We start from the raw sequence: 27,433 nt of genomic DNA, 5'->3' as shown, positions 1-27,433 counted from the left end.
AAGTGCCCCCCAGAACTCTAAGCGAGGGGGCAGTTAAAGGCAGTTGGATTCCTGGTATAAAAAGGCAGGTCTCCCTGCCTGCAGGGTCCTGGGTTCTGGTCCTGATCCTGGTGCTGTCTCTTTGCTCTTGGATCTGAGCAGAGGGGCAACCTGGGTGACTCTGAGCTGAGCCATTCAGTCTCTGACAGCCAAAGCTGTTTTACTCTTGTTAGACCTTCAAGCAATACCACAGTCTGCCTTAGTTTAGCTATCTAGATTTAGAAAGAAGAATATTTAGAGGCTTAGAGATAGGAGTTCAGCCATTCAAGATACTTTTCCCCCTTTGGGGGGAGGGGCTGCTTTTGACATAGCTGTTTATGTAGTTTTCCCTTACCTATCAATCCTAAGCCATTTTCCCTTTTCCCATCCCCAGATATCATTAAACCCTTATCATCTAGGAACAGTGTCTGGATACAAATAATTTAGGGAAATACTCACATCCTCTATTAGCCAAGTTCCTTTTACTAGTGGCCCTGAAGTTGATCCTAAACTCTGAGCCAGTGAGCTTCTAAGACATCAAGCTTCACCTATTCTATCCTGTGGAGAAAAATACAGAGGAAGATATTATCATAAGGAGTTTAGCCTTTCCCCATTTACCATCTTGACCCAAAAGTTATCAAGCTAGGAACATCCACCATTACCAAACAATTAACTGACTTCCAATTGATTAGAGGAAGGGGGGAGGTGAAGAATACTCCGCAAGCTCCTGCCCCTCCCTTCCAGTCAAGTCTGCTTGTGTCTCTCCAAAGACCAGGGACTAGGGAGTCTTGTCACTGACCCCTGTCATCTTACAGTGTCTCTAATCCAATGGTAATTAAACTTTTTTTTTTTTAAGGTTTCAGGCTCCTAAAATCTGCTCCTAACTCTCAGGTCTGTGTGTAGGAATCTAGTGCTTAGGATTGGCACTTCCCCCACATAGTTTCCTTCATGAGACTTTTAAGTCTCTCCTCACAGGATCATGGCTTCCCTATCCAAGACACACTGTCTAGGAACTTGAGGACAATTTCTCCGTTACTCTTCCTTGCATCCCAAAGATAAAACTTGACTATCCCTCTTAACCAGGGCTTAACCAGGAGAGGATGGGAGAGTGGAGAAGGGCTGTAGAGATCCTTGCTACTTCTCCTTATCCCCAGAATAAAGGCTGTCTGGAATGTCGCAAAGTAGGCTAGATGTTCCTGGTCAGACCAGCATTTACTACTAGGCTAGTTATTCTTTTCCTCCAAGGACAGCTAGGTGGCACAATAGATAAGAGTGCCAGGCATGGAGACAGGAAGACTCATGGAATTTAAATCTGTTCTCAGACACTAACTATGCATGACCCTGGGCAAGTCACTTAACCTTGTTTGCCTCCGTTTCCTCACTTGGAAAATGACCTAGAGAAGGAAATGGCAAAGCACCCTAGTATTTTTGCCAAGAAAACCTAAATGGCGGTCAGGAAGAATCAGAACTGAAAAATGGCTGAACAACAAATTTTTTCTCCTAGATATATGGTTCCCTACCAGCCCCATGGCGCATAACCCTTTCTTAAGTTGAAATTTTGGTCTGTCTTTTTACTGACATGTACATTAGCCCTGGACTTTTCCTCCTCTTTCACTCCAGAGATGAGAGTAAAATAGCATACATAGAAACATTTAAGTCATCTATGGACTCACAAACCTAGCAGTTGTGAGGAACAAGTGTAAAAGCACAAAACAGCTAAATGTTCCCCTTCTTTCAGATAATAAAGGACTTTGTTATTCACCAAGGTACATCCCTGCCTTCTTCCATTCCTATAAGGATGTAGCAACTGCTTATCCCTCAGCCCACTGGAGTGCCTCCCAAACAATGGCTTAGGATGCCCTCCTTGGTTGTTTTTTTATCTTACTAATATTGTTGGCATGTACTGGCATAGTCCTGCTTATACCCACTCCACACTTTCAATGCCGGGAAGCTCAGTAGCTCCTAGCCCTGAACCTGAAGGCAGCTGGGCCAGCTTTGAGAGATGGGACCTGATGTCTCAAGATGGTGACTACTAATCTAGAAAGTCCAGGACCAGGGTTGGGTCCTTGCCTCCTTGACTGTGCAGTTAGGTTTTCACATGTGCATACATGTGTATTACATGAGGTCATGTGCATTCACAGATGTGGGTATTTGCAAGGGAGTACATTATGACATGGGTGCTAAATAAGGCAGGAGTGCTCAACTTTTATTGGCTTCTCTAGTTTAATAGAACAATCTTTATTTATTTTAACCCTTTTTTAACCCTTGTCTTCCACCTTAGAATCAATGCTTTGTATTGATTCCAAGGCAGAAGAGTGGTAAGAGCTAGGCAATGGGGGTTAAGTGACTTGCCCAGGGTCACACAGTTAGGAAGTGTCTGAGGCCAGATTTGAACCCAGGACCTAGGCTTTATTATACTTAAGGTTTAGGATTCCATAAAAATAAACTATCAAGATTGGGGTTTGGACAAAGCTTTTTGTAGAGAAAAGTTACATCAGAGAGTCAAAGTATTATTTAAATATAGCAATCTTTATAGCTTTAAGCCAAACAATCATCTCATGCTTCCTTAAGATTGAACAAATTACTAAATAAACTAAGCCAGAGATTTAAACACCAAATCTACAGAAATTTATTCTATAATGTTACATTTAAAGAATTTATAATTGATTGAGAGGAAGAGATCTATATGTTACAAAGATAACCCAAAGGGAAATCTTTTCACAAATAGCTAAATTCCCTTAGAAAGGTTAATTTTTTTTTGATAGATTTATGTCCCCCTTCTTCCTTTTTTGGTTTCTTATCTCAGGAATGTTGAAAAAAAAAGTCTTCCCTTAATACTATTATTCCTTGAGGCAAACTTTAGCCAAATAAGGTTAATATTAACAGGAAGCAGACTCAAGTCAGCCAAATTTCCAAAAGAAATTTGGATTTCTTTTTCAGAAAACAGAAAATAAGGGAGACCTCACCTCTAATGAAGAGGAAATTAAGACAATCATTAAAAACTATTTTGCCCAATTATATGGCAATAAATTTAGCAATCTAGGTGATATAGATGAATATTTGCCAAAATATAAATTGCCTAAATTAACAGCAGAAGAAATATAATATTTAAATAATCCAATATAAGAAAAAGAAATTGAACAAGCCATCAAAGAACTCCCTAAGAAAAAATCGCCAGGACCTGATGGATTCACAAGTGAATTCTATCAAACATTCAGAGAACAACTAATCCCAATACTATACAAATTATTTGACATAATAAGCCAAGGAGTCCTACCAAATTCCTTTTATGACACTAATATGGTACTGATTCCAAAGCCAGGCAGACCAAAAACTGAGAAAGAAAACTACAGACCAATCTACCTAATGAACATAGATACAAAAATCTTAAACAGAATACTAGCAAAAAGACTCCAGCAAGTGATCATGATGGGCGATCCACCACGATTAGATGGGATTTATACCAGGAATACAAGGATGGTTCGACATTAGGAAAACCATCCACATAATTGACCATATTAACAAACTAACAAAAATCACATTATTATCTCAATAGATGCTGAAAAAGCCTTTGACAAAATACAACACCCATTCCTATTGAAAACACTAGAAAGTATAGGAACAGAAGGACCTTTCCTAAAAATAATAAACAATATATATCTAAAATCATCAACAAGCATCATATGCAATGGGGAAAAATTAGAAGCCTTCCCAATAAGATCAGGTGTGAAACAAGGATGCCCATTTTCACCTCTATTATTTAATATTGTACTAGAAACACTAGCAGTAGCAATTAGAGAAGAAAAAGAAATTGAAGGTATTAAAATAGGCAATGAGGAGACTAAGCTCTCACTCTTTGCAGATGATATGATGGTCTACTTAAAAAATCCTAGAGAATCAACTATAAAGTTAGTAGAAATAATCAACAACTTTAGCAAAGTTATATGATACAAAATAAATGCACATAAATCACTAGCCCCTTGATTTTTTTAGACCAGGAAATGAGCCAAAAGGAATTTAAGTGACTTGCCCAAGGTCACTGACCCAGCCTACTTTTCTAGTGTTTTTGCATAATACTTTGTTTAATTATATTCCAACCAAATAGCACTTGCTGTTTCCTATACATGACATTCCAATTCCCATCTCCATACATTTGCCCAGGCTATCCCCAATGCCTAAATGCACAACTTCTTCATTGTTTTCTCACTGAAATTCTTTTATTCAAGGTTCATATAAAGTGTCATTACCTATAACAGAAGGATCCTGATGCTCCTGTGGCTGGTGCCCTCTTTTCCATAAATTATATTATACTTAACTTTATGTGTATTGTAATATATACATATTAACTTTTGTTCTCATTATTTCTCTCCAATAGAATGTAAGTTTTCTGATTTATTACTTTGTATCTCAAGTGCCTGGCACATTACAGGCACTTAATGCTTGTTTGAATGAATGAAAAATCATGGAGAATACGGCAGGGAGCATAAGACTATGGAAGGACAAATGCCCTTATTTAAGGTATATATGTATAGTCAGTGGTCATCCAATATAGATATGGCTGTCCCTTATGTGGTAGGAATTGATAGCTGATCTAGGATTTGGTCCATCCTGTCTCAAAGGCAAATAAGATTTCCTCTTTGTGGAGGGAGTAGGAGGACACTGTGTCCATGCTGCAAATAATCTGGCACAGAAAATATGAGATCCAGGACCTCCATGTGTAAGTGATTTCTCTTTTACTCTCATTTCCAAGAGTATCCGGCTAGAATTAGAGCTATCTACCACTCATCAAATAGTTATAGTCTGGGGTAATGATAAATTCAAGACACTTTCCCTGATCATGAATAGCTAGTAAACTTCTTCATCAAAATAAGAATAGAATAGATTATAAGTCAAATATACAATGGTAAATGTACTTTTTAATTGAGATTAAAATAAAATCTCCACTTCCCTCAAAGAAAGATAGAATTATCTCACTATAAGAACCTAATCAGCATTCTCTAGTTGTGAGCACTGGGAATTTAGGGACATGGTCGGGGCTAACTTACCCACATGCCTAAGGCTGAGGAGAAGATTGATCTGCATTTCAAAAATCTGTGCGTTCTCCTCTTTCTTACTTATCAAACTGCTTCCCTAATGTTCCTGTCTCAGTGCAGGCTTATTGGTCTCATAGACGGTCATTAGTCATGCCTTTTTCCTCCATATTAAGTATCACTAGATTGTCACACAGGAAAACTAAGCATGCTTGAGCAAAAGTGGGAATATGTATCTACTTTTTAAAAAAAAAAAAGGAAAGGTTGGAGTCTACAAAGAATAAGTCAGTTTTTCATCAATTCCTGGCACACGCTTCTGGGAATTATGAATAAATTAAAAATATAATCATTGTTGCTCTGAAAAAGATCCATGGTGCACAGAATTCATTGTTCTGTTTCTGATGGTTATATCTAGGATTGTATTGTGGGTGGAGGTCTAAAACATAGCATTTTCAGGATAATAATAAAAGAAAACCCTAAATGGTATGAAATATGGGGATTATTTCCTCTATTTGACAGATAGGGAAAAGCTTTGGGATGTGAAGTGACTTGTCTATAATGATTCAGTAAGAATCTGAACCCAGAATTGAGCTCTTGTTACACCAAAAACAGAGCAGCCAGTAACATCTTTATTTGCCTTAATAAGTCCATCCTTGGGGCAGCTGGGTAGCTCAGTGGATTGAGAGCCAGGCCTAGAGATGGGAGGTCCTAGGTTCAAATCCGGCCTCAGACACTTCCCAGCTGTGTGACCCTGGGCAAGTCACTTGACCCCCATTGCCTACCCTTACCAATCTTCCACCTATAAATCAATACACAGAAATTAAGGGTTTAAAATTAAAAAAAAATAAGTCCATCCTTAAAAAGCTCTGTCTGTTCTGGATGGCAATTTGGAACTATGCTCAAAATACTATCTGGGGTTAATGTTCCAGAAAAATAATCCTCAACAATAGTTGGGGATTTAATTTTCCAATAGAAACTAAAATATTATTAGGATTTTTAGGAGATGCATTAGATGTTTTATTAGGGGCAGTAACAGAAGATTAAAAAACTATTTTAGTAAGGCTACCCAAGCCCAGTGCAGGCAGAGCCTGACACTGAGATGACACACACAGACCACTAAGTTATGAAATAACAATTGATTTAATAAACTAGGGACAAGTTAGAAGGGACTGGGATAAACTGAATATAATGTTAACTACCTACACTTCCCCCACCAGATCTAAAAACCTCTTCAGAGATGTCTTCTGAGTGGTTTTCCTACTCTACTCCTATACTCTCTCTATAACCCCAAATTCCTATACTCAGCTAAGCTAAAACTAAAACCTCCTTTGATGGTTTTAAGGAAAGAGTCTGCATGTAAGTCTGACAGGGCCCAAAGGTGGTCCAAGATGCAAGGATCAAGGTCAAGTCTCATGATTAATTGTCAGTTGTCACAGGATCAGCATAGGAACTCAGCAGATGTCAAAATAGCCAACAGGGAACAGGAAAAACAAGCAGCAGGTAGGATGAGAAGATAAGGCAGTAAAACGTCACAGGGAAAATAGCCAAACCCCTCACGTCAAACCCTCAGAGAGAAAAGCCACAGCCATACACCTCACTTTCTCCAACAGCAGCTCCCCAGAATTCCAGAATCCTACACTCTTTTGTCCATCTGCAAACGTGCACATTTTAACTTAACTTTTCCTATAACAGAGCCAAACCAGCATTAGTGTCTACCTCTCCTCCCATTACCTCCTTGTCAAATATCTAGAGAATGCACCAGATTGGTTTCTGATTGGAAAAGTCAAGAAGCAATCATAGTGAGTCTTTTTTTCCAGCCCAAGATGACTTAGGGAAATGAATAGAAAAATTTATAGACTCTGGAGAGGGAGTCTGGCCAGGAATGTATGTGACTATGGCAGCAGCCCTGATGGGGAGCATTCCAGGGGCCAAGGACTGAGAGGGGGCCAAGATAGACTATGAGAAAAAAGATTCAAGGAGGATCCTGAGCATGTACTAGATGCAAAAATGAATGCCATCTGTCACCCATCATCTAGTGCCAAATCATAGATCCAGGGCGGGGAGAGGAATGGTTGTGAGCATTGGTGCTATGAGTCTTCTAAGCATGGATATAATTCTAGGAATCAAATAGTAGCTATGTGGCTCTTATCTCAGGAGAAGATCACATTATCCCAAATCAAAGAGTAGTCAGCAGTTCAGTCATCTGAACATGGAGAGCTTCCCAGCAAGCAAATAGTGGCTGAGTCCAACATTAGTTACTGAAATGCTCAAAGAGAAACAAGCTGATAAACCCAAACCTCAGACAGGAATTTGCATAACTCGGACCAAGAGGCCAGTGAACAGACACCTTCCTCCAAATCATGCCACTTTGGTAGCATTGAAAGCTTGCAGGTCCTAGCCAGAGTTGTAAAAGCAGCAAAAGGATGAAAGAGTATAGAAACCTATACTAGACATCTCCTTTTCCCCAGAAGTATGCAAATCCCAGCATTATCATAAAGTTCAAAGTTGAGAAATAGTAGAACGAGCAAACAGACAAATAAAAGAACAAAACTATAAAGAATTATTATGGTGATGGGGAAGAAATTCAACACACAAACACAGAAAAATTAAAGATGAGATCAATAAAATTGAATATATGAACATCATTGAAAAGGAAAAGTGAGGAAAATTATCTCACAGAGGTTTGGTATGTAAAGAAGAATTTATTCAACAAGGAGGTATAGCAAAGTAGAGAGTAGAGGACACTTAAACCTCACTCTCATCTGAACTGGTTAAAGTAGGAAAAAATGCACATACACAAAGTTGGGTACAGAAATACATATTACCCAATGAGGAAATAGGAAAGAAACAGGTTAAGGGAAAAGAGTTAGTCAGAAGCAAAAGAGATCCTTAGAGAAGAGGCAGGTAAAAAAAAAGAAAAGGATAAATATAAGAGATTAGAATTATGAAGTAATTAAGGAGAGAAATACATAGTTAGCAATCAGAACTGTAAAGGTCAATGGAATGAACTCATAAAATGGAAGCGTATTGCAGATATTAGAAACTAGAATCCATCAAAAATTGTTTATAAGAAATGCACTTGAAGCAGAAAGATATGGAGTTAAAATAAGAGCCTAGAGCAGAATCCATTATGTTTCAGCTGAAATAGAAAGAAAAGGAAGGGGAACTAATCATGATCTTAAATAAAGTGAAAGCTAAAAAAGATTTACTTAAAAGAGATAAGCAAAGAAACTACATTTTTGCTAAAAGGTTGTCAATGACAACAATATCAACACTGAACATATCGGTATCAAATGGAATAGCATCTAATTTCTTAAAGGAAAATTTAAATGAATTGTAGGAAGAAATAAGAAAAGTATAAGTTAGAAATCTCAATTTATTCCCTCTCAGATCTAGATAAATAGAAACCCCCCAAAACCTACAATTAGAGATATTCATTTCTTCCTTGAGCTTTCCCACAGAGACTGAGACTCCCCACTCTATGACAAAGATTCCTGAAATACTTTTTGAATAAAATAAGAGGGAATTTCCCTCTGACTGAAAAAATACATTTCCCTTGGGTGAGTTATAAGGTAATCACTTCAAGGGATGAAGAGAGCAAAAATTTTAAGAGACAAGAGGTGTTCTTTGTTCAAAGTTTGGTCTCTATCTTTAATCCATTTCCTGGAACTTTAGTCTTATTCTTGGCTTTTAACATGCTTTTCTTAAAGGAAAAATCTGGAAAGAGTTTTTAGACTACAGAAATATTTATTTCTTAATATTTTAAGGTGAACTAAAATGAAGGATTTTTCTGAATGTTTTCACAGAAGGAAATGACCATTATCACCTAGAGACTATTATAGAAAAGAAGAAATCTGGGCATAATATGAAATGCATTTATAATCAACCATCCTCCCTCTGTCTTCTGAGAATCTGTACATTCTTTCAAAGCAAATTCAAATGCTACCTCTTATATAGAAAAAGAAGGAGGAGGAAGAGGGAGGGAGGGAGGGAGGGGGAGAGAGAGAGAGAGAGAGAGAGAGAAAGAGAGAGAGAGAGAGAGAGAGAGAGAGAGAGAGAGATAGAGAGAGAGAGAGAGAGAGAGAGAGTGAGTTTTTTCCTCTTTATGGCACAGTAACATCCTACTCCTACTCCCAAGTGAACCCTCCCTTGACACAATCATGAATAAACATCTGATATAGACTTTAAGTACCAATGTATACAATATTTAGTTCTTACAGTCCCCCTCTTCTCTGAGCCATGAGAGAGAAGGCATATTTCACTATCTCTCTTCTAACTTTTCTACCTTTGCTATTTTTTTCTTGGAGTTAAATTTCTTCTTAATGATCTTTTCATTTATATAATTGTACTTGACATGTATACTGTTCCCTGGGTCTGCTTTTTTCACTCTGAATCAGTTCATGCAAATCTTTTTGCATATGCCTGGATTTCTTGGCATCTCTAATAGTTAAGGTATTCTCCTTTGTATTGTATATTTTGAAATTTGCCTCCCTGAATCATAGAGTTTATTGGTCCTAAATTTTGCAAATGAGTTCTAAAAGTCTTAGCATAAATAAGATTATTTCCCTTTCTCTCCTCACTGAAAGCCTCAGAAAATGCATGCTCATAGTGGGCATGAAGCCACATGAAAGGATTGATGGGTATAAGATCTTTAAGTTCTAAGCCTGGCTACCATTTCTTTCTTTAGCTGTCATTGAAAGACTTCATCAGGGGCTCAAGCAGCCCATTTTGGACTTCCATGAGATAGACAGGAGGAACCAGAATATGACTGCTAGAGATCAGCACTGTGGAGAGGATCCTAATATTGGAACACAACTGGAGATCAGTGAGGAAGAGAATACTTAATCTTGAGACTAATAGGCATTGTGACTCACGTCAGGCTGATGGCTTGTAGAGGAATACTGATTTTCTTTTCCTATGTTATAAACCATAATCTGGAGATGGGCTTTTGGGTACACCCTTATGTTATTAATTTCCCATGAGTTATGGGTGCAGATGGTTCAGGGATTTCTCCTCCCTAGCCTAAACCTGAATATCAAATGAGAGACAGTTTTAAGAGATGACTGTAGGTGGATGGTTCAAGAGAGCTTAACTTTTTCCTTTCTATATGTTCATCTTGTAGTACATATAAATACACATTTTTATATGGAACACAAAAACATATCTCTTTATATGTTCTCTGTGATCATATTTTTAAAATCTAAGTCCTACATTGGGAGGGAAAGGGAAGAAAGTTATGACCCAAAATAGTAGAACCCAGACACAAGGCAGATTCTCTAGAACTGTTCATGGGCTGTAAATTTTATTTTTTGAATATTTTGAATAATATTTCATATCATCCACTGGATTAATTCCAGACCCAGATGGTACTCTATGGCTTTGGCGGTGAGGTAGCAGTTTAGACTTCTGTGGATTGAGCAACCTCTGGTGGCCAATAGAGATACTGTAATAAATAAAAAATACATTTTAAAATTTAACTTATTGCTTCATCACATTAATTTCCCCCTAAATCGCTTTCTTCTACATAATAATCTATCCCTCATAATAAAGTTTTAAATAGAAAGAAAAAATTCAGCAAAACTAAGAAACACATCTCATGTGACAGTTTTAGGCAGTATCCCATTAACCATGATCACCCACATCTTTAATAAAGAGATGGTAGTTTTTTCAATTCTCTAGAGTCAAAATTGGTCATTATAATTATATAGCATTCAGTTTCAGATTTTTAAAATTTGGTTTACATTGTGTTAACCACTGTGTATATTACTGTTTTCTATTGACTCCAGTCTGTATGTCTGTGTGTATGTATTCCCCTGATCTCCTGAATTCACATTTACAATATCTTAAAGCACAAGAACATTTGATTACATTTATGTAAAACGATTTGTCTAGCCATTCCCAGTCAATGAATAGAAACCTTGTTTCTAGCTCTTTACTTCTACAAAAAAGTTTTTATATGAGTGTTTTAATGTTTATGGAATCTTTCTATCTTTGACTTCCTTGGAATACGTGCCTAACAGTGTATAACTTTTTTATAGCAAAATTCTAAAGTGGTTTTTAGAGAGATTGGACCAATTCACAGTTCTGCTGTTAGTGTATTAGTGTGCCCATCTTTCTCTACTATTGGCTATTTCTATTTAATTTTTTTTTTACATCTTTGGCAATTTGCTAGGTATGAGGTGAAAATTTATAGGTGTTTGATTTGCATTTTTTCATTTTAGTGATTTTGTACAATCTTTCATAATACTGATAATGTTTTATAATCCTTTTGAGAATTGGGAAGTGGTTCCTGTGCTTTAAAAATGACAAATATGATGATTTCAGAGAAGCACAGGAAAATGTATATGAATTGATGCAAAGTGAAGTTAATAGAACCAGGAAAATAACATATATAATGATTACAACAATTTAAACTGAACAAAGTAAACTTAAGCAACAACAAAAACAACAAAACCGAACATTATGACCAAGCTTAGTTCTAAGAAAAAGATATAAAATTTAATATTTTTCCCTTCTTTGAAAGGGTGAGGAACTATGGCAGTGAAGCATTAAGTTAATGTTCAGATTACACTGATATGCTGGTTAGTTTTGCTTAGCTGCTTTTTCCCTCTGTGTTTCATTCTTCTTTACAAGGAATGTCTCTGGGGAGGAGAGCGAAGAGTGAAAAAGGACAAAGGAAACAAGCATTTATTAAGAATGTACTATGTGCCAGGTACTGAGCTAAGCATTTTTTTTCCAAACATTATCTCATTTGATCCTCATTACTACCCTGGTAGTTGGGTGCTATTGTTATCCCCATTTTACAGTTGAGGAAACTAAGGGAGATAGTAAAAGGTTAACTGACTTGCCCAGGGTCACGCACATATAGCTTTTGATACCTGATTTTAAACTGAAGTTTTCCTTACTCTATGCCCAGAGCTCTATTCATTGCACCACCTGGCTGCTCTTAGGAAGATTATATGTTCATATACATGTATACACAAACACACATATATACAGACACACGTAAATTTATATAGTCATATGTGTATATACATATCTTAATGCAGCTGGTACATTAAGATCTCTTTTTCATGTTTAATCAGTTTAAATATTTTCTATTTCTTTAGTTAATCCTTATTTAAAATTTTTCAGTTTTCTAACATCTAATTAATTGCGTATAACATGCTACTTCTTATAATGTTATGTCCCTAATTCTCTTTATTTCTTTCCTGTTTGTTCATATTTCACTTCATTCAGTTTTTATTTTGGCAATTTGTTTTTCTTCCCTCTTTTTTTAATTAACTAAAGTTTTGCCAGTGCTTTAAGTCATTTCAAAAAACTACCTTTTAGGGGGCAGCTGGGTAGCTCAGTGGATTGAGAGCCAGGCCTAGAGATGAGCAGTCCTAGGTTCAACTATGGCCTCAAACACTTCTCAGCTGTGTGACCCTGGGCAAGTCACTTAACCCCCATTGCCTAGCCCTTACCACTCTTCTGTCTTGGAGTCAATACATAGTATTGACTCCAAGACAGAAGGTAAGGGTTTAAAAAAACAAACAAAGAACTACCTTTTAGAGTGGATTGTTATTTTATAATCTTTTTGTTTTCTAATTTTGCTAGTTTTCCTCTTTTTTTTTTAAGACTTCCTCTTTGGTGCTTCTTTTGAGTTTTTATTAGTTGGTTTTCTAGTTTTCTAAACACTGCATATTTGCTTCATTAATCCTCCTTTCCAAATTTTTTACTATGTTTACAGAAATATAATTTTTCTCATGATATTACTTTTTTATTTTTAAATTAAATTAATTTTTTTGACTAATTTCATGTAATAACAAATTTCCACATATATTTCCAAAGTTATATGACCTAAATTCAATCTGATATATATATATATATATACATATATAGTGTGTGTTGTGAAAATAGATAATGGAGGCACCAGGGATGTTACAATAAGTCTAAATAGTTGTGGGTACACACACTGGGTTGTAGGAGAGACTGGACCAGGATAGTGAGACAAGAGTTCACTGGTTTAACACAGGAATGGCAGTTGGCCTCAACTGTCACCCAGCTCACCACTAGGCCGGAGTCTAGAAACTAACAGGCAAGGTAAAAGATATTAACAGTTTTAATTATGTTCAACTAAAAGGTGGGAAAGGGATTTCTATACTTAAAACCTAATGACAAAACCACAGGGCAAGGGGAGGACTTCTCTACTCTAATCTTAGTGATCTAAGCAGACAGGGCCAAAGGAGCAGTAATGGAGTCACTGTGAAGGCCTCAAATCTGGTACCAGCCAGATTTGACCAGCACAGCAAATGGGTCTGAGGGTGGCTTTGGGGTTCTCACAGTAATCCACAGATGATCAGGATGCCAAAAGCTTAGGTGGTCCAAGATATCCAAGAAGAGTGTGCTTGAGATGCTGTCCACCAGATCCCAAACTTCTCCTCTTCTTGGTGCTGCTCTGTAGGTCTTGTCCTCTTGCTGAAAAGCCACCACCACTCAGGATCCCAGGAAAATCAGGAAGCAGGGTGTCCTTTACTCTGAGATCTCCTAGGGCTAACAACAGTTTGTGCCAACCCCTAATGGAGTCTCTCTCAGAGCACAAGCCCCTTCCTACTCCTTCATTCCATCTTGGAATGCTCCAGCCTTCCTGTTAGGTACATCCTTAATACTTAATTAATAACTACCTAATCTTCCTGACAACAGTTCCCCCCCTTTGCAAAAAGCCAAAATTAACAAAATTTTGGTATTTGTGCACTATAAACTAAACAAAAATTCTATCCCAAAATAACAAACGACCTACACTAACTCTATCTAACACTATCCTACTCTACCCTACACTAGGGATTTCAACAAGGAAAGGTAAAAGGATAAATACATTGAACAGTTACATAGTTCAAAGCATAAAACAACAAGTAACAATGCAAAATTTCCAACAAAATCAACAAAAAATATGAAATATCAACACAAAAGTCAAAACAAACATCAAACAGAACTCCTATTCTAATACAGAAATATCCTACCAACTAATAAATGCAAACCATTTTGGAAAATATATTTTAACACAACATTGCATAAGTCTTTATATCAGAATTAAAACAAAACATCAAACTCCCTTATGCAAATTACATTTGAATGTTTGCAACTCAATTACATCAAAGTGTTCACAGAATTTACATATATACACATATGTACACATGATACATACATACAATGTATACATAATATACACATGTATGATATACATATATGTACACATAATATATACATATCAAATATACACATGTACACCCTTTACATATATACACTACTTACACTATAATACAATTTACAAAATACACATACTACTTACACAACTATTTACATTATTTGTGATATGTGATCTGTAATATGTTATATGTTCTTCATGTAATGCAATTTTATGTTTGTTGTATCTGCACTATAATGTACATGAGTACCTTATCTTATCCTCTAACCTAAACTAATACTATATCTATTTCACTAAACTATCCCTATGATATTAGTGTTATTAGTCTAGCTATATTTACCTAAACAACTAGCTAATCTTTGTTAGTAACTATCTCTTGTTAGTACTTACTTATCCTATAGCTAATTCTAATTTTGTTAGTATTTATACATTGTTTCATTCCATAAGGAACACAATGTATCCTAATATGTTTGTGTCGTATGTATCTGATTTATTATGTTGCTTCTTTGCTATATCGTGTTGCAACATGTTACTGATGGATGCATGACACTTACCAAAACTCCAGATCTCCTTTCTTCTTATGACATTCCATTCTTCAAGGAAGTCCTCTCCTCTTCTTTCTGGTTTTCCTCTTCTTCTCCTCTTCATCAAAGGTCTTAATAGTTTTATGTGCAATGTTGGATGCATATGAGTATGTAGTGATACTATATACATTACCCAAAATACTTCCAAACCATTCAATCCAAATTGTCCATGAATAATCCTCTTCTTTAAGAAAATCCTTGAAAATGAAGTTTTTTTCAGTTCAATTCATAAGTTCATCAGTCTTAATACAAAGTCCATAAATCCTGAATCCTGAATCCTCTTCATCCATGTCCTCTTCCATCCGAACGTCCTCTTCCGCTGGAATGGTCCTCTCCTTACTGAACTTTCTGACTGCAGACTCTAGTTGACTGAAGATCTCAAATTACACAATCTCCTCTTCTTCTTCATTATTAACAATCTCTACAGTTTCGTTATCATTTCCATATGCTAATTTAACATGAGAACAATGATACCACAAATCTCTACCTAAAACTTTCACAGAAGATGGTGAAACTAATACAATTGTATAACTACCTACCCAATTTTGTTCTGTTGCTGATGTTTTGGCAAAATTTTTCACATAGACCATATCACCTGATTGAAAATTATAAAGACAATAATCCAATGAACCAGATTGAATTAATACTCCCATACCTTGTAATTCTCTTAGCCTCTGCTGTAAAGCACTTAAATATGAAGCAATTTGGCAATCACCTCCTAAGAGAGATGCATAAACAGCCTTACAAGTTTTTGCTTGTAGTGGAACATGTCCAAAGAGCATCTCATATGATGATATATGTAGATCCACTCTCAGTCTTATATGTAGGTAAAACAAAGCTATGGGAAGAATCTCTGGCCATTTAAGATGAGTTTCAGCACAGTTTCCCAACCATAGTCTTGAGTTCCCTATTCATATGCTCCACTTGACCTGATCTTTGCAGGTGATAAGGAACATGATATTTAGGTGTTATTCCTAGATTCTCATAGACTCTTCCAAGGATATCCTGAGTGAAATGAGATCCCTTATCTGAATCTATGGTTAAAGGTACACTAAATTTAGGCACAATTTCCTTGAGTAACACTTTCATCACAAAACTAGCTGTATTGGTATTTGATGGAAAAGCTTCAGGCCACTTAGTCTATCGACTATCACAAGACAATACTTGTATCTTCCAGCTTTAGGCATACAGATATAGTCAATCTGTAAACTCTCAAATGGACAATATGCTAAAGGTCTACCACCCAAACTTTTCTTTCTGAATGCATTTTGATTGAACTTTTGGCAGACTGGACAGCTATTACAGATCTTATTTGCAACAGTACTTATTCCAGGAGTGACCCATTGTCTCCTGATGGAATCCACAGCAGCTTTTTGTACCAAAATGACCTTTTGTGTGGATGGCTTGACACAAATAGGTATACAAATCTTTTGGTAACAATGGTCTTCCTGTATCAGTATTCATAGCTTTGATTTCTTCATCTTTGACCATTTATCAATTGGGGAATGACTTGGATTCTTATCATTTGACTTAGTTTTTTATATACTTGAAAAATTAGAACTTTATCAAATACTTTGTTATAAAATTTCCCCCCAGTTTATTTCTTCCCTTCCAATCTTGGTTGCATTGGTTTTGTTGGTACAAAACCTTTTTAATTTAATATAATCAAAATTATTCATTTTACATCTTGTAATATTCTCTGTCTCTTGTTTGGTCGTAAATTCTTCCCTTCTACATAGAACTGACAGGTAAACTATTCTATGTTTCCCTAATTTAATTATAATATTACTCCTTAAGTTTAAACCATATACTCATTTTTACCTTATTTTGGTATAGTGACGTGAAATATTGATCTAAACCTAATTTTTGACATACTGTTTTTCAATTTTCCTGGTAATTTTTGTCAAATAATGAGTTCTTATCCCCAAAGCTGTGATCTTTGGGTTTATCAAACACTAGATTGCCAAGGTCATTCACCCCTAATCTATTTCATTGATCCACCCTTCTATTTTTTAGCCAGGACCAAATTGCTTTGATGATTATTGCTTTATAGTTCAGTTTAAGATCCGGTACTGATAGGCCACCTATTCTTCACATCTTTTTCATTAGCTCCCATGATATTGTTGACTTTTTGTTCTTCCAGATAAATTTTATTATTTTCTCTAGTTCTACAAAATATTTTTGGTAGTTTGATAGATATGGCCCAGAATAAGTAAATGAATGTAGGTAGATTGTCATTTTTATTATATTAGGTTGGCCTACCCATGAGCAATTAATGTTTTTCCAATTGTTTAGATGTAATTTTTTTTAACCCTTAACTTCTGTGTATTGGCTCCTTGGTGGAAGAGTGGTAAGGGTGGGCAATAGGGGTCAAGTGATTTACCCAGGGTCATACAGCTGGGAAGTGTCTGAGGCCAGATTTGAACCTAGGACTTCCTATCTCTAAGCCTGCCTCTCAATCCACTGAGCTACCCAGCTGCCCCTGTTTAGATGTAATTTTATTTCTGTGAAGTGTTTTATAATTGTGTTCATATAATTCTGGCATTTGGTTTGGCAAATATATTCCCAGACATTTTATATTGTCTAGAGCAGTGATGGGCAAACTATAGCCTGACGGAATGTTCTATCTGGCTGGGAGACATTATTCCTAATCTGACAAATACAATGAGTAGGATACAATACAATGAAACTTCAAAAGAGTTGCTTTAGAAACAGACTAACAGATGAGCATTTCCTTTCCTTTGGCCCCCTCTTTAAAAAGTTTGCCCATCACTGGTCTAGGGTGATTTTAAATGGGATTTCTCTTTCTAACTCTTGCTACTGAGATTTGTTGGAAATATATAAAAATGCTGATGATTTATGTGAATTTATCTTGTATCCTGCAAGTTTGCTAAATTTATTAATTATTTTAACTAGTTTTTTTAGTTGATTTTTCTAGGATTCTCTAAGTATACCACCATATCATCTACAAAGAGTGATAGTTTAGTTCCCTCATTGTCTCCTTTAATTTTTTCAATTTGTTTTTCTTCTTTACTTGCTAAAACTAACATTGCTAGTACAATATTAAATAATAGTGGTGATAATGGGCACCCTTGCTTCATTCCTGATCTTATTGGCCAGGTTTCTAATTTATCCCCAGTGTGGATGATATTGTTGATGTTTTTAAATAAGTACTAATTATTATTTTAAGGAAAAGCTCATTTATTCCTATGCTTTCTAGTGCTTTCAATAGACATGGGTGTTGTATTTTGTCAAGGGCTTTTTCTGCATCTATTGAGATAATCATGTGATTTTTGTTAGTTATTTATTGATATGGCCAATTATGCTGGTTCTTATTGTAATATTAAACCAGCATTGCATTCTTGGTATAAATCCCACCAGGGTATGATATATTGATGTAGTTTTTTGCTAGTATTTTATTTAAGATTTTTGCATCTATGTTCATTAAGGAGATTGGTCTGTAATTTTCTCTCTCTATTTTTGGTCTTTTTAGCTTATGTATCAGCACCATATTTGTGTCATTAAAAGAATTTGGTAGGACTTGTTCTTTGCTTATTTTTCTAAATAATTTGTATAGTATTGGGATTAATTGTTCTTTAAAAGTTTGATGGGGGTGGAGGCAGCTGGGTAGTTCAGTGGATTGAAAGCCAGGCCTAGAGATGGGAGGTCCTAGGTTCAAATCTGGCCTCAGACACTTCCCAGCTGTGTGACCCTGGGCAAGTCACTTGACCCCCATTGCCTACCCTTACCACTCTTCTGCCTTGGAGCCAATACACAGTATTGACTCCAAGATGGAAGGTAAGGGTTTAAAAAAAAAGTTTGATGGGGGACAGCTGGGTAGCTCAGTGGATTGAGAGTCAGGCCCAGATATGGGAGGTCCTGGGTTCAAATCTGACCTCAGACACTTCCTAGCTGTGTGATCCTGGGCAAGTCATTTAACCCCCATTGCCTAGACCTTACCACTCTTCTGCCTTAGAACCAATATCCAGTATTGTTTCTAAGACGGAAGGTAAGAGTTTTAAAAAATGGTTCGATAGAATTCATTTGTGAATCCATCTGGGCCTGGGATTTTTTCTTGGGGAGTTCATTAATGGCTTGTTCATTTTCTTTTTCTGAGATGGGATTATTTAAATATTCTATCTCCTCTTTTATTAATCTAGTCAGTTTATATTTATATTTTTGTAAATATTCATTCATTTCACTTAAGTTATCAGATTTATTATCATATAATTGGGCAAAATTCTCCTAATTAATGCTTTAAGTTCCTCTTCGTTAGAGGCAAAATCATCCCTTTTTATTTTTTATACTAGTAATTTGATTCTCTATTTTATTTTGGTAGGCTTTTTTTCACAGTACCAGCTTCAAGTCTTATTTATTAGTTCGATAGTTCTTTTACTTTCAATTTTATCAGTTTCTCCTTTCGTTTTTAGTATTTCCAAATTAGTCTTTAACTGGTGATTTTTAATTTGTTCTTTTTATTTTTTTTTAGTTGTTTGCCCAATTCATTGATCTGCTTTTTCTCTATTTTATTGATATAAGCACTTAGGGCATAAATTTTCCCCTAAGTACTCTTTGACTGTATCCCATAAATTTTTATATGGTGTTTCCTATTGTCATTCTCTTCAATGAAATCAGTAATTTTTTCTATGATTTGAAGAATTAGATTATTTAGCTTCCAATTAATTTTTAATTTGCCTTTCCATAAACCCTTATTGAATATAATTTTTATTGCATTTATTATTTCTGCTTTCCTGCATTTGGTTGTGAAGTTTTTATACCTCAGTATATGGTCATTCTTTGTATATGAATCTTGTGTTGCTGAAAAGAAGGTATAATCCTTTTATCTCTATTTAATTGTCTCCAAGTATCTATTAAATCCAACGTTTCTAAAATTTCATTCACTTCCCTTATTTCTTTCTTATTTATTTTTTGGTTAGATTTTTCTACTTTGGAAAGGGAAAGGTTGAGGTCCCCCATTAGTATAGTTTTACTATCCTCCTTAAGCTCCTTTAATTTCTCCTTTAAATTTTGGATACTATACCATTTGGTACATCTATGTTAAGTACTGATATTTCTTCATTGCCTATATTGCCTTTTATCAAGATGTAATTACATTTCTTATCTCTTTTAATCAGATCTAGCTTTTCTTTAGCTTTGTCTGAGATTATGATTGCTACTCCTGCCTTCTTTGTCTCAGTTGAAGTGCAATAGATTTTGTTTCAGCCTTCTATCTTTATTGTATGTGTGTCTTCTTGCCTCAAATATGTTTCTTGTAAATAACATTTGGTAGGACTCTAATTTTTAATCCACTCTGCTATCCACTTCTGTTTTATGGGTGAGTTCATTCCATTTATGTTCACAGTTACCATCTGTGTATTCCCCTCTAAACTGATTTCCTCTTTTTATCCTATCCTTTCTCCTTTCACACTTTCCCTCCACACCAGTGCTTTTCTTTTAGATACTTCCTCTTCCCCTTTCTTTATATTACTCCCCTCCTTACCACTCCCTTTCTTATTCCTCTATACTTCTCGAAGAGATTAGATAGATTTATATATACGTTATTGAATCTGGTTGTTTTTCCCTCTCTGAACCAAATCCAATGAGAGTGAGGTTTAAGTATTACCTTTCACCACCCTCATCCTCCCCTCCATTGTAATAGTATTTCCCACCCCCTGAATCTCTTTATGTGATACAATTTTTTAACCTTTTTTTTTTTACATATCATCCTATACAGCTTATTACCACACCCTCTGTCTATGTATACTTTTTCTAACTACTATGATAATGATAATTTTTAAGAGTAACAGATATCATCTTTCCATTTAGGAATATAAACAATTTGACCTTATTGAAGCCCTTACATTTTTTCTCTTTCTTATTTACCTTTTTATGCTTCTCTTGAATTTTGTATTTGGACATCAGATTTTCTGTTTAAGTCTGGTCTTTTCTTCAGGAATGGTTGGAAATCTTCTATTTAATTAAATGACCATGCTTTCCCCTGAAATAATGTAGTCAGTTTTGCAGGATAGTTGGTTGCTTATTGTAGATTCAGTTCCCTTGACTTCCAGAATATCATATGCCAAGTCTTCCAGTCCTTCAGTATGGGAGCTGCCTAATCCTGTGTAATCCTGAGTGGGGCACCATAATATTTGAATTGTTTCTTTCTGGCTGCTTGCACTATTTTCTCCTTGGCGTGGGAGGTCTTGAACTTGGCTATGACATTCCTGGGAGTTGTCATTTAGGGATTTATTGCAGGAGTTGATCTGTGGATTCTTTCTATTTCTATTTTATCCTTTTGTTCAAGAATGTCAGGGCAGTTTTCTTAGATAATTTCTTTTAATATGATGTCTGGGCTTTTTTTTTTCATCATAAATATCAGGTAATTTCTTAAATTGTCTCTCCTGGTATTTTCTAGGTCAGTTGTTTTTTCAATGAGGTATTTCATATTTTTTTTATTTTTTCATTCTTTTTTACTTTGTTTTATTGTTTTTTGATGCCTTGTGAAATCATTAGCTTCTATTTGCCCAATTCTAATTTTTTTAAATTTTATTTTTTAGAAACATTTTCCATGGTTACATGATTCATGTTCTTAACCCCCCCCCATAGCCAATGTGCATTTCCACTGGTTTTAACATGTATAATCAATCAAGACCTATTTCCATATTATTGATAGTTGCATTGGTGTGGTTGTTTCGAGTCTACATCCCCAATCATGTCTGTATCAACTCATGTGTTCAAGCAGTTGTTTTCTTCTGTGTTTCCACTCCTGTAGTTCTTCCTCTGAATGTGGATAGCGTTCTTTTCCATAGGTCCCTCAGAACCCAATTCTAATTTGTAAAGACTGAATTTCTTCCATGACCTTTTGATTCTCCTTTTCCATTTGGTCCATTCTACTTTTTGTGGCATTCTTCTTCATTGGATTTTTTTTTTTGCCTCTTTTTCCAGTTTACCAATTTTACTTTTTAAGCTGTTATTTTCTTTTTGCATTACTTACATTTCTTTTCCCCATTTTTCTTCAACCTGTATTATCTGATTTTTTAATTCCCTTTTGAGTTCTTCCAGAGATTGAAACCAATTTCCATTTTCTTTTTTTTAAGTTTTGTATGTGGTTGTTGCTTGGATCTTACCATCCTCTGTTGGTTCTGTTCTTTGCTCCCTGTTCCCATAGACATTTTCAAGGGTTGGGTTTTTTTTGTTTTGTTTTTGCCTTTGGACTGGGAATTCTGAAGCTGCTTGCTGATTCTGTCTCCTCTGCTGGCTTGCAGGGATCAACATTGTGATTTTGCCCTGAGGCTGTGTCTTCACTGTAGTGCAGACTTGAAAGGGTCCAGTGCAATGGACTTCTGCACCTCAATGAAGGCTGATGCCATAGCCTTGAACTTCAAAGGGTGGGTCTGAAGTGTTCTTTTATTGGTATAGCCCACGTATTGATACCTTGAAGTTAGCCTACAGCCAGTTGAGAAACCTGGTGCAGAAGGTGGAAGGTAGTTGGCCAGCACTCCTCTGTGTGTTTTTTTGCTTCTGGTTCCCTTTTGTCCTGTGAAAATCAACTCTCTATGCCTACCTTTCAAGTTGTGTTCAGAAGGAGAGCCCCCTTGCTTTATCCTGCTTTGATTCCTGTTATTTTGAGGTGCTTTCAAAAGATTGATTTTGAAGGATTGTCAGAGCAGTTTTAGCTTTCACTGCTAAGCTGTCATCTTGGCTTCTTTTATAAATCTTATTTTTCATTCCCACTTTTTCCCCCATCAACAACAAACCCACTTTTTGAGAGATCATACCCAAACTATTGTGGCAGAGATTTTCTGCAATCCACAACCATATCAGGGAATAAGCAAAATGCCATCTATCAAGGCTCAACTATTATGCTTACTTAGTCTTTGTATATTATTTCACAGACTCCACTCCATGTCTCCACCTTTCTTTCATACCAATCTGTGGACCTCATATAATAAGAATTACACAATGAAAATGCTGTTTCTGGTCCCCATTCAGGTGGAGAAAGCTGGAGTTGGGGTATATAAGGTTTCCGTGGAGACAAGCACTGGCTGCTTTGCCTTTAGGGAGATAAGAAGGGCAGAGTATAGTCTATGACTAATGGGAAGATCAGAGATCTTCCTTGAACCTACCCCAGCCACCCCTCCTCCAGGATTGTGTAGGAACTAAGAGAGGAGCTTAAGCTTATATAGAGGCCTGGGAACTCTATTACTAGACCTAAGCAGGGAAAAGTTGCTGGGGACAATCAGGGCTTTGGGGAAATGAATAGCTGTAGCCTTTGGGGTGAAGCATCAGCCTACTAGTCACTGGGGTGTAGCTGTGACTCTGCCTCTTTCTCAGTGTACAACTTTATGAATGTTACTTTCTCTCTTTGGGGCTCATTTTCTACATAAGTAAAATGCAGGAATTAGATTAGATAGCTCTTATTATCCTTATACCACCACATTAAGCCCTTCCTTATCCCCTGAATTGCCAATGTCTTCCCTATCAAACTACTTTGTATTTAACCAGTTTGTATTTATTCTCTTTATAGAGGATGTCCCAAAAGTCTTAGTGCAGTCATATACTTTACTAACTTCAGAAGTATAAATTCTATAAACTTACTAAAAATCATTTTAAAAATTTGATTATTTAAATTTGTTTTACACTTATTCAATCTTGTTTTCATTTTGTCTTTTAATATAATTTTAACTTTATTTTTTTTTAAATATTTTTCCATGGTTACATGATTCATGTATTCTCTCCCTCCTCTCTTCCTTCCGCCTTCCTAGAGCTAACAAGCAATTCTACAGGGTTATACATGCATTATCACTCAAAACCTATTTCCATTTTATTCATTTTTGTAATAGAGCAGTCTTTTAGAATCAAAACCCCAAATTGTATACCCATATAAACAGCACTTGCTCAATTTTATGAATTTAGGATAACAAATTTCATATGTCAATTTTAACTAAATGGGGTACACTGTCATGTGTTGCTTGTGAGGCAATTTCTGGATGCTATTGGCTTCAGAACCTTGGATCCATAAAAGAGATCTTCTCGCTTGACCACCTTGATCATTTGATCTACATTTGTTAGATAGAGGTCGAATATTTTTCTTATAGGGTCACATCAATACTTTTTTTCTTTGGGTATATGCACCAAAACTTGTTCTTTGGATGACCTTAAGGCATGGGTTACAAATGCAACCCTTTTGGTCAATGAGCAGTGATTGATAAAAATTTTTGTTACAAAATTCAAACTGCAACTATAGTGTTGTACAGTACAAGATAGTTGTTGTGTGGAATTTTAAATAAGAAATGTTAATATTTTTAAATTATAAATATTTCAAATGATGGGTTTTTGTTTTTGTGTTTGCAAGTTTGTAGCATTGTATTTCTAAATCTTCTACAGTATTTCCCAGCCTCTCTCAATTCCAAATAATTAATTTCTCTCTAAGTATTTTCTATTTATCCTGTATATAGCTTAGATTGTAAACAACTGCCTTTTGCCTCTTTCTACCCTAGTGTTTAGCACAGTACTTGGCATATAGTAAGTATTTAAATGTCTAGTAATTGATCCATTGATGTTATTAAAATTTAAAGCTATACTGACTTTTGAGACATCTTACATTTCATATACACTATACACACACACATATCATTGCTCCTTGCAAGTAAGAATATCATTTCATTCACTGTATTTTATCCCCAACTCCTAGGCCAGGACTTGGTACATAGTAGGCATTTAATACTTGTCAACTGATTGTGACATTCTATGTCCTGTTAGGCGCTAAATAAATGTTTATAGAATAGAAGTCTCTCCCAGCTCTAAGATTGAATGCTTTACATTTAAAGCCCCTTCCAACTCTAATAGTCTAGCGTTCTAAAGCCTTTTCCAGCTCTAACATTTTAATAGTTAAAATAAATAAATAAATAAAGTACAACTAAATAAAATAAATAAAAGTCCCTTCCAGCTCCGAAGTTCAGTGAAGGATTTGGCAGATCCCCGGGGATAATTCTGGCAGGTAGTGCAATCCAGGGGTTGCATTTGCGCAGGCGCAGCTTCTGTCTGACTGGGAATGCGCGCGCAGCCCTGATGCGGTTTGTTAGGACGTCTGTTCAGAGGAACTCCTTTGTCTGTGGTGAGTTTGTCCCCGGGGACCCCCGAACATCAGATATTTAGTGGCCCGGCATCTTCCCCGCTTCCCCGCTGTCCCTTCAGTCAGATCGGGTTAGCTCCGGAGCGCTGGGGGCGGGGCCGGAGCCCAAGGGTGCGAGCAAAGCAGTGCATTAAAGGTACTTTGGAGGCGCCTGACAAGCTCTCCTTTCCGCGCATGTGCCAGATCCAGGCCCCGCCCCTCTTTGCTTTTCCCTACCCGTTGGAGTGAGTTTGACCCCGCCCACCTGTCAGTGCTGTAGCTTCATGCCTTCAGAAGGGCAAAAGTAGTCTCCCTTGGGGGCAGCTGGGTAGCTCAGTGGAGTGAGAGTCAGGCCTAGAGACAGGAGGTCCTAGGTTCAAACCCGACCTCAGCCACTTCCCAGCTGTGTGACCCTGGGCAAGTCACTTGACCCCCATTGCCCACCCTTACCACTCTTCCACCTATGAGACAATACACCGAAGTACAAGGGTTAAAAAAAAAAAAAAAAAAGAGTAGTCTTCCTAGTGGTGGGTCTGGGAGGAGAGATGGGTTGGGGAGGACAGAAGGAAAAGGGATCCTAGAGGCTTTTTTATTAATGTCTTGAGTTTTGTTCCAGTCGTTCTACAGCATTCAGAGCTGGAGGCCATCAAGTACAACTGTTCTGTAATTTTGTTGTCTCTCCTGTTAGATTGTAAGCTCCTTGAGGGCAGGCACTTTTACTACTTATTTTTTAAGCCCCAGCAGTGCCTGGAAAATGCTTAATAAATGGTTTTAGATTGATAGAGGAAGAAGTTAAATACACACAGAGAAAGTGAGAGCTAGGCCATGTAGTAAATTAGTGACAGAGTTAACATTCATTCATTCAACAAACATTTGTTTAACCTCTACTATGTTCCCAGATATTGTGCTAGGCACTGGGGAATAAGAAGAGAAAATAACAAAGAGTTCCTGAACAGGATTTTACATATCTTTATGCACAAAGATGAGTAATTAAAAAATAATAGAGGGAAGACAGAACACTAAACTGGGAAGATCAGGAAAATTCCTTCGGAAGGGGTGACATTTGAACTGAGCCTTGAAGGGAGAGTCTGAGGTGAGGTATGATCTAATCAATTAACAGATATTATTATGAACCTACTATGTGCCAGGCATTGTGCTAGGTGCCAGGATACAAAGCCAAAGTGGATCTTCCTCTTTCTGTTTGGGAGAAAGCCTTTGCAAAGGGAGGCAGGAATTGAAATATCATTAATGGTTATGGGAAACTGAAAGTAGGGAACCCTGGCTGGAATGTAGAGTGTGTGAATATGAATGTGTAATAAACCTGGAAAGGTAGGTTGAGGTCAGACTGTAGGTGGCATTAAATGCCAAACAGAGGACTCCATATTTCATCTGACAAACAAAAGAAGTAGCTAGAGATTCCTGATCTGGAAAGTGACAATATTTGAACTACAAAGCCTGATGGAATAACTGGATTCTGACTTTAATGTACAACTATAACTGGTCTCCTAGGGATCTCATTAATGTGATTTTTTTCCTGGGTAATTTTAAGGCTCAGAATATAAGATGCAATTATGTCATTTGAAAAAACTAACTTAAATAACTTTTAGAGAAAACCCACTCCTAGTTATTCACATTCCTACATGATCTTAACATACCTTTGTATGCAATTAAAATTGCTCTTCTAGGCATTAACATATAATTATTATATTATTGATGGTTTCATGGAGTGATTGATAGAGATCCAACCTTGTAGTCAATAAGATGACTTCAAGTCCTGCTTCTTACATATATTGGCTAGGTGACCCTGGGAAGGTAATTTAACTTTGCAAAGTAATTTAACTTCTGACAATTTAATTTTTTAGTATTTTCCAAGAATATAGAAGTCACATAAAAGGTGCTTCTCTACCCTGGTAGAAGGAGTTTCATCATTGAGAGTTTCCTATTTCAATTAAAAAAGTCTTCCATTGAAGTCCATTGTAAATGTCTCTTCATGGTATAAACATTGACAAATTTCAAAACTATAAAGATTAGCTGAGGATCAACCTAGTTAATGTTGTAACATTACTTTCTTCCAATAAACTATATGTTAGACAATGCAAATATTATCATTTTAATTTTGCAGATGAAGAAAATGAAACTCCGAGAAGACGTCACCCAACTAATAAATGTCAGATTTAGGATATGAACCTATGTCTCTTGACTCTAGATCTGGTGTGCTTGCCAGTACAACATGTTGCCTTTCAGGTATTTATTGAGCAAATTACCCAACTTTGATTTTCTATAGATCTCTTGGCCTGATAAGGACTGACCTAATGGCCTGGAGAGGAGCCATAGCCTCCTTTGAATATCTAGGGCTGTTACTATTGCATGTTCATTTGAAAGGTAGGCTGATACTAGATTTAAATGGGCCCTGCATGTCAGTATATAAGGAGTTCAGACTTTAGCCTTCAAACTTGTAACTTGTTCAGATGTACATGAAGAAGGATAATCTGGCAGTGAT

General features: G+C 36.3%; 2 protein-coding genes across 2 annotated transcripts in view; both read left to right on the top strand.

Annotated features, from left to right (window-relative positions):
• The window catches only part of LOC123237342 (zinc finger protein 208-like), a 219,607-nt gene that overhangs the window by 6,282 nt on the left and 185,892 nt on the right, over positions 1-27,433 (top strand). The gene's annotated exons all lie outside the window — the stretch shown is intronic.
• Positions 22,155-27,433, top strand: part of LOC123236593 (zinc finger protein 624-like) — a 49,416-nt gene continuing 44,137 nt past the window's right edge. The window contains exons 1-3 of the mRNA XM_044662984.1: positions 22,155-22,207; positions 24,942-25,090; positions 25,550-25,596. Coding sequence (XP_044518919.1) covers positions 22,155-22,207; positions 24,942-25,090; positions 25,550-25,596 — 249 coding nt within the window. The remainder of the gene's footprint in view (positions 22,208-24,941; positions 25,091-25,549; positions 25,597-27,433) is intronic.

Source organism: Gracilinanus agilis, chromosome 2, assembly GCF_016433145.1.
Source record: "Gracilinanus agilis isolate LMUSP501 chromosome 2, AgileGrace, whole genome shotgun sequence".
NCBI classification, from domain to species: Eukaryota; Metazoa; Chordata; class Mammalia; order Didelphimorphia; family Didelphidae; genus Gracilinanus; species Gracilinanus agilis.
Note: the sequence above shows the minus strand (reverse complement) of the source record. Positions and strands in the feature narration are given on the sequence as shown.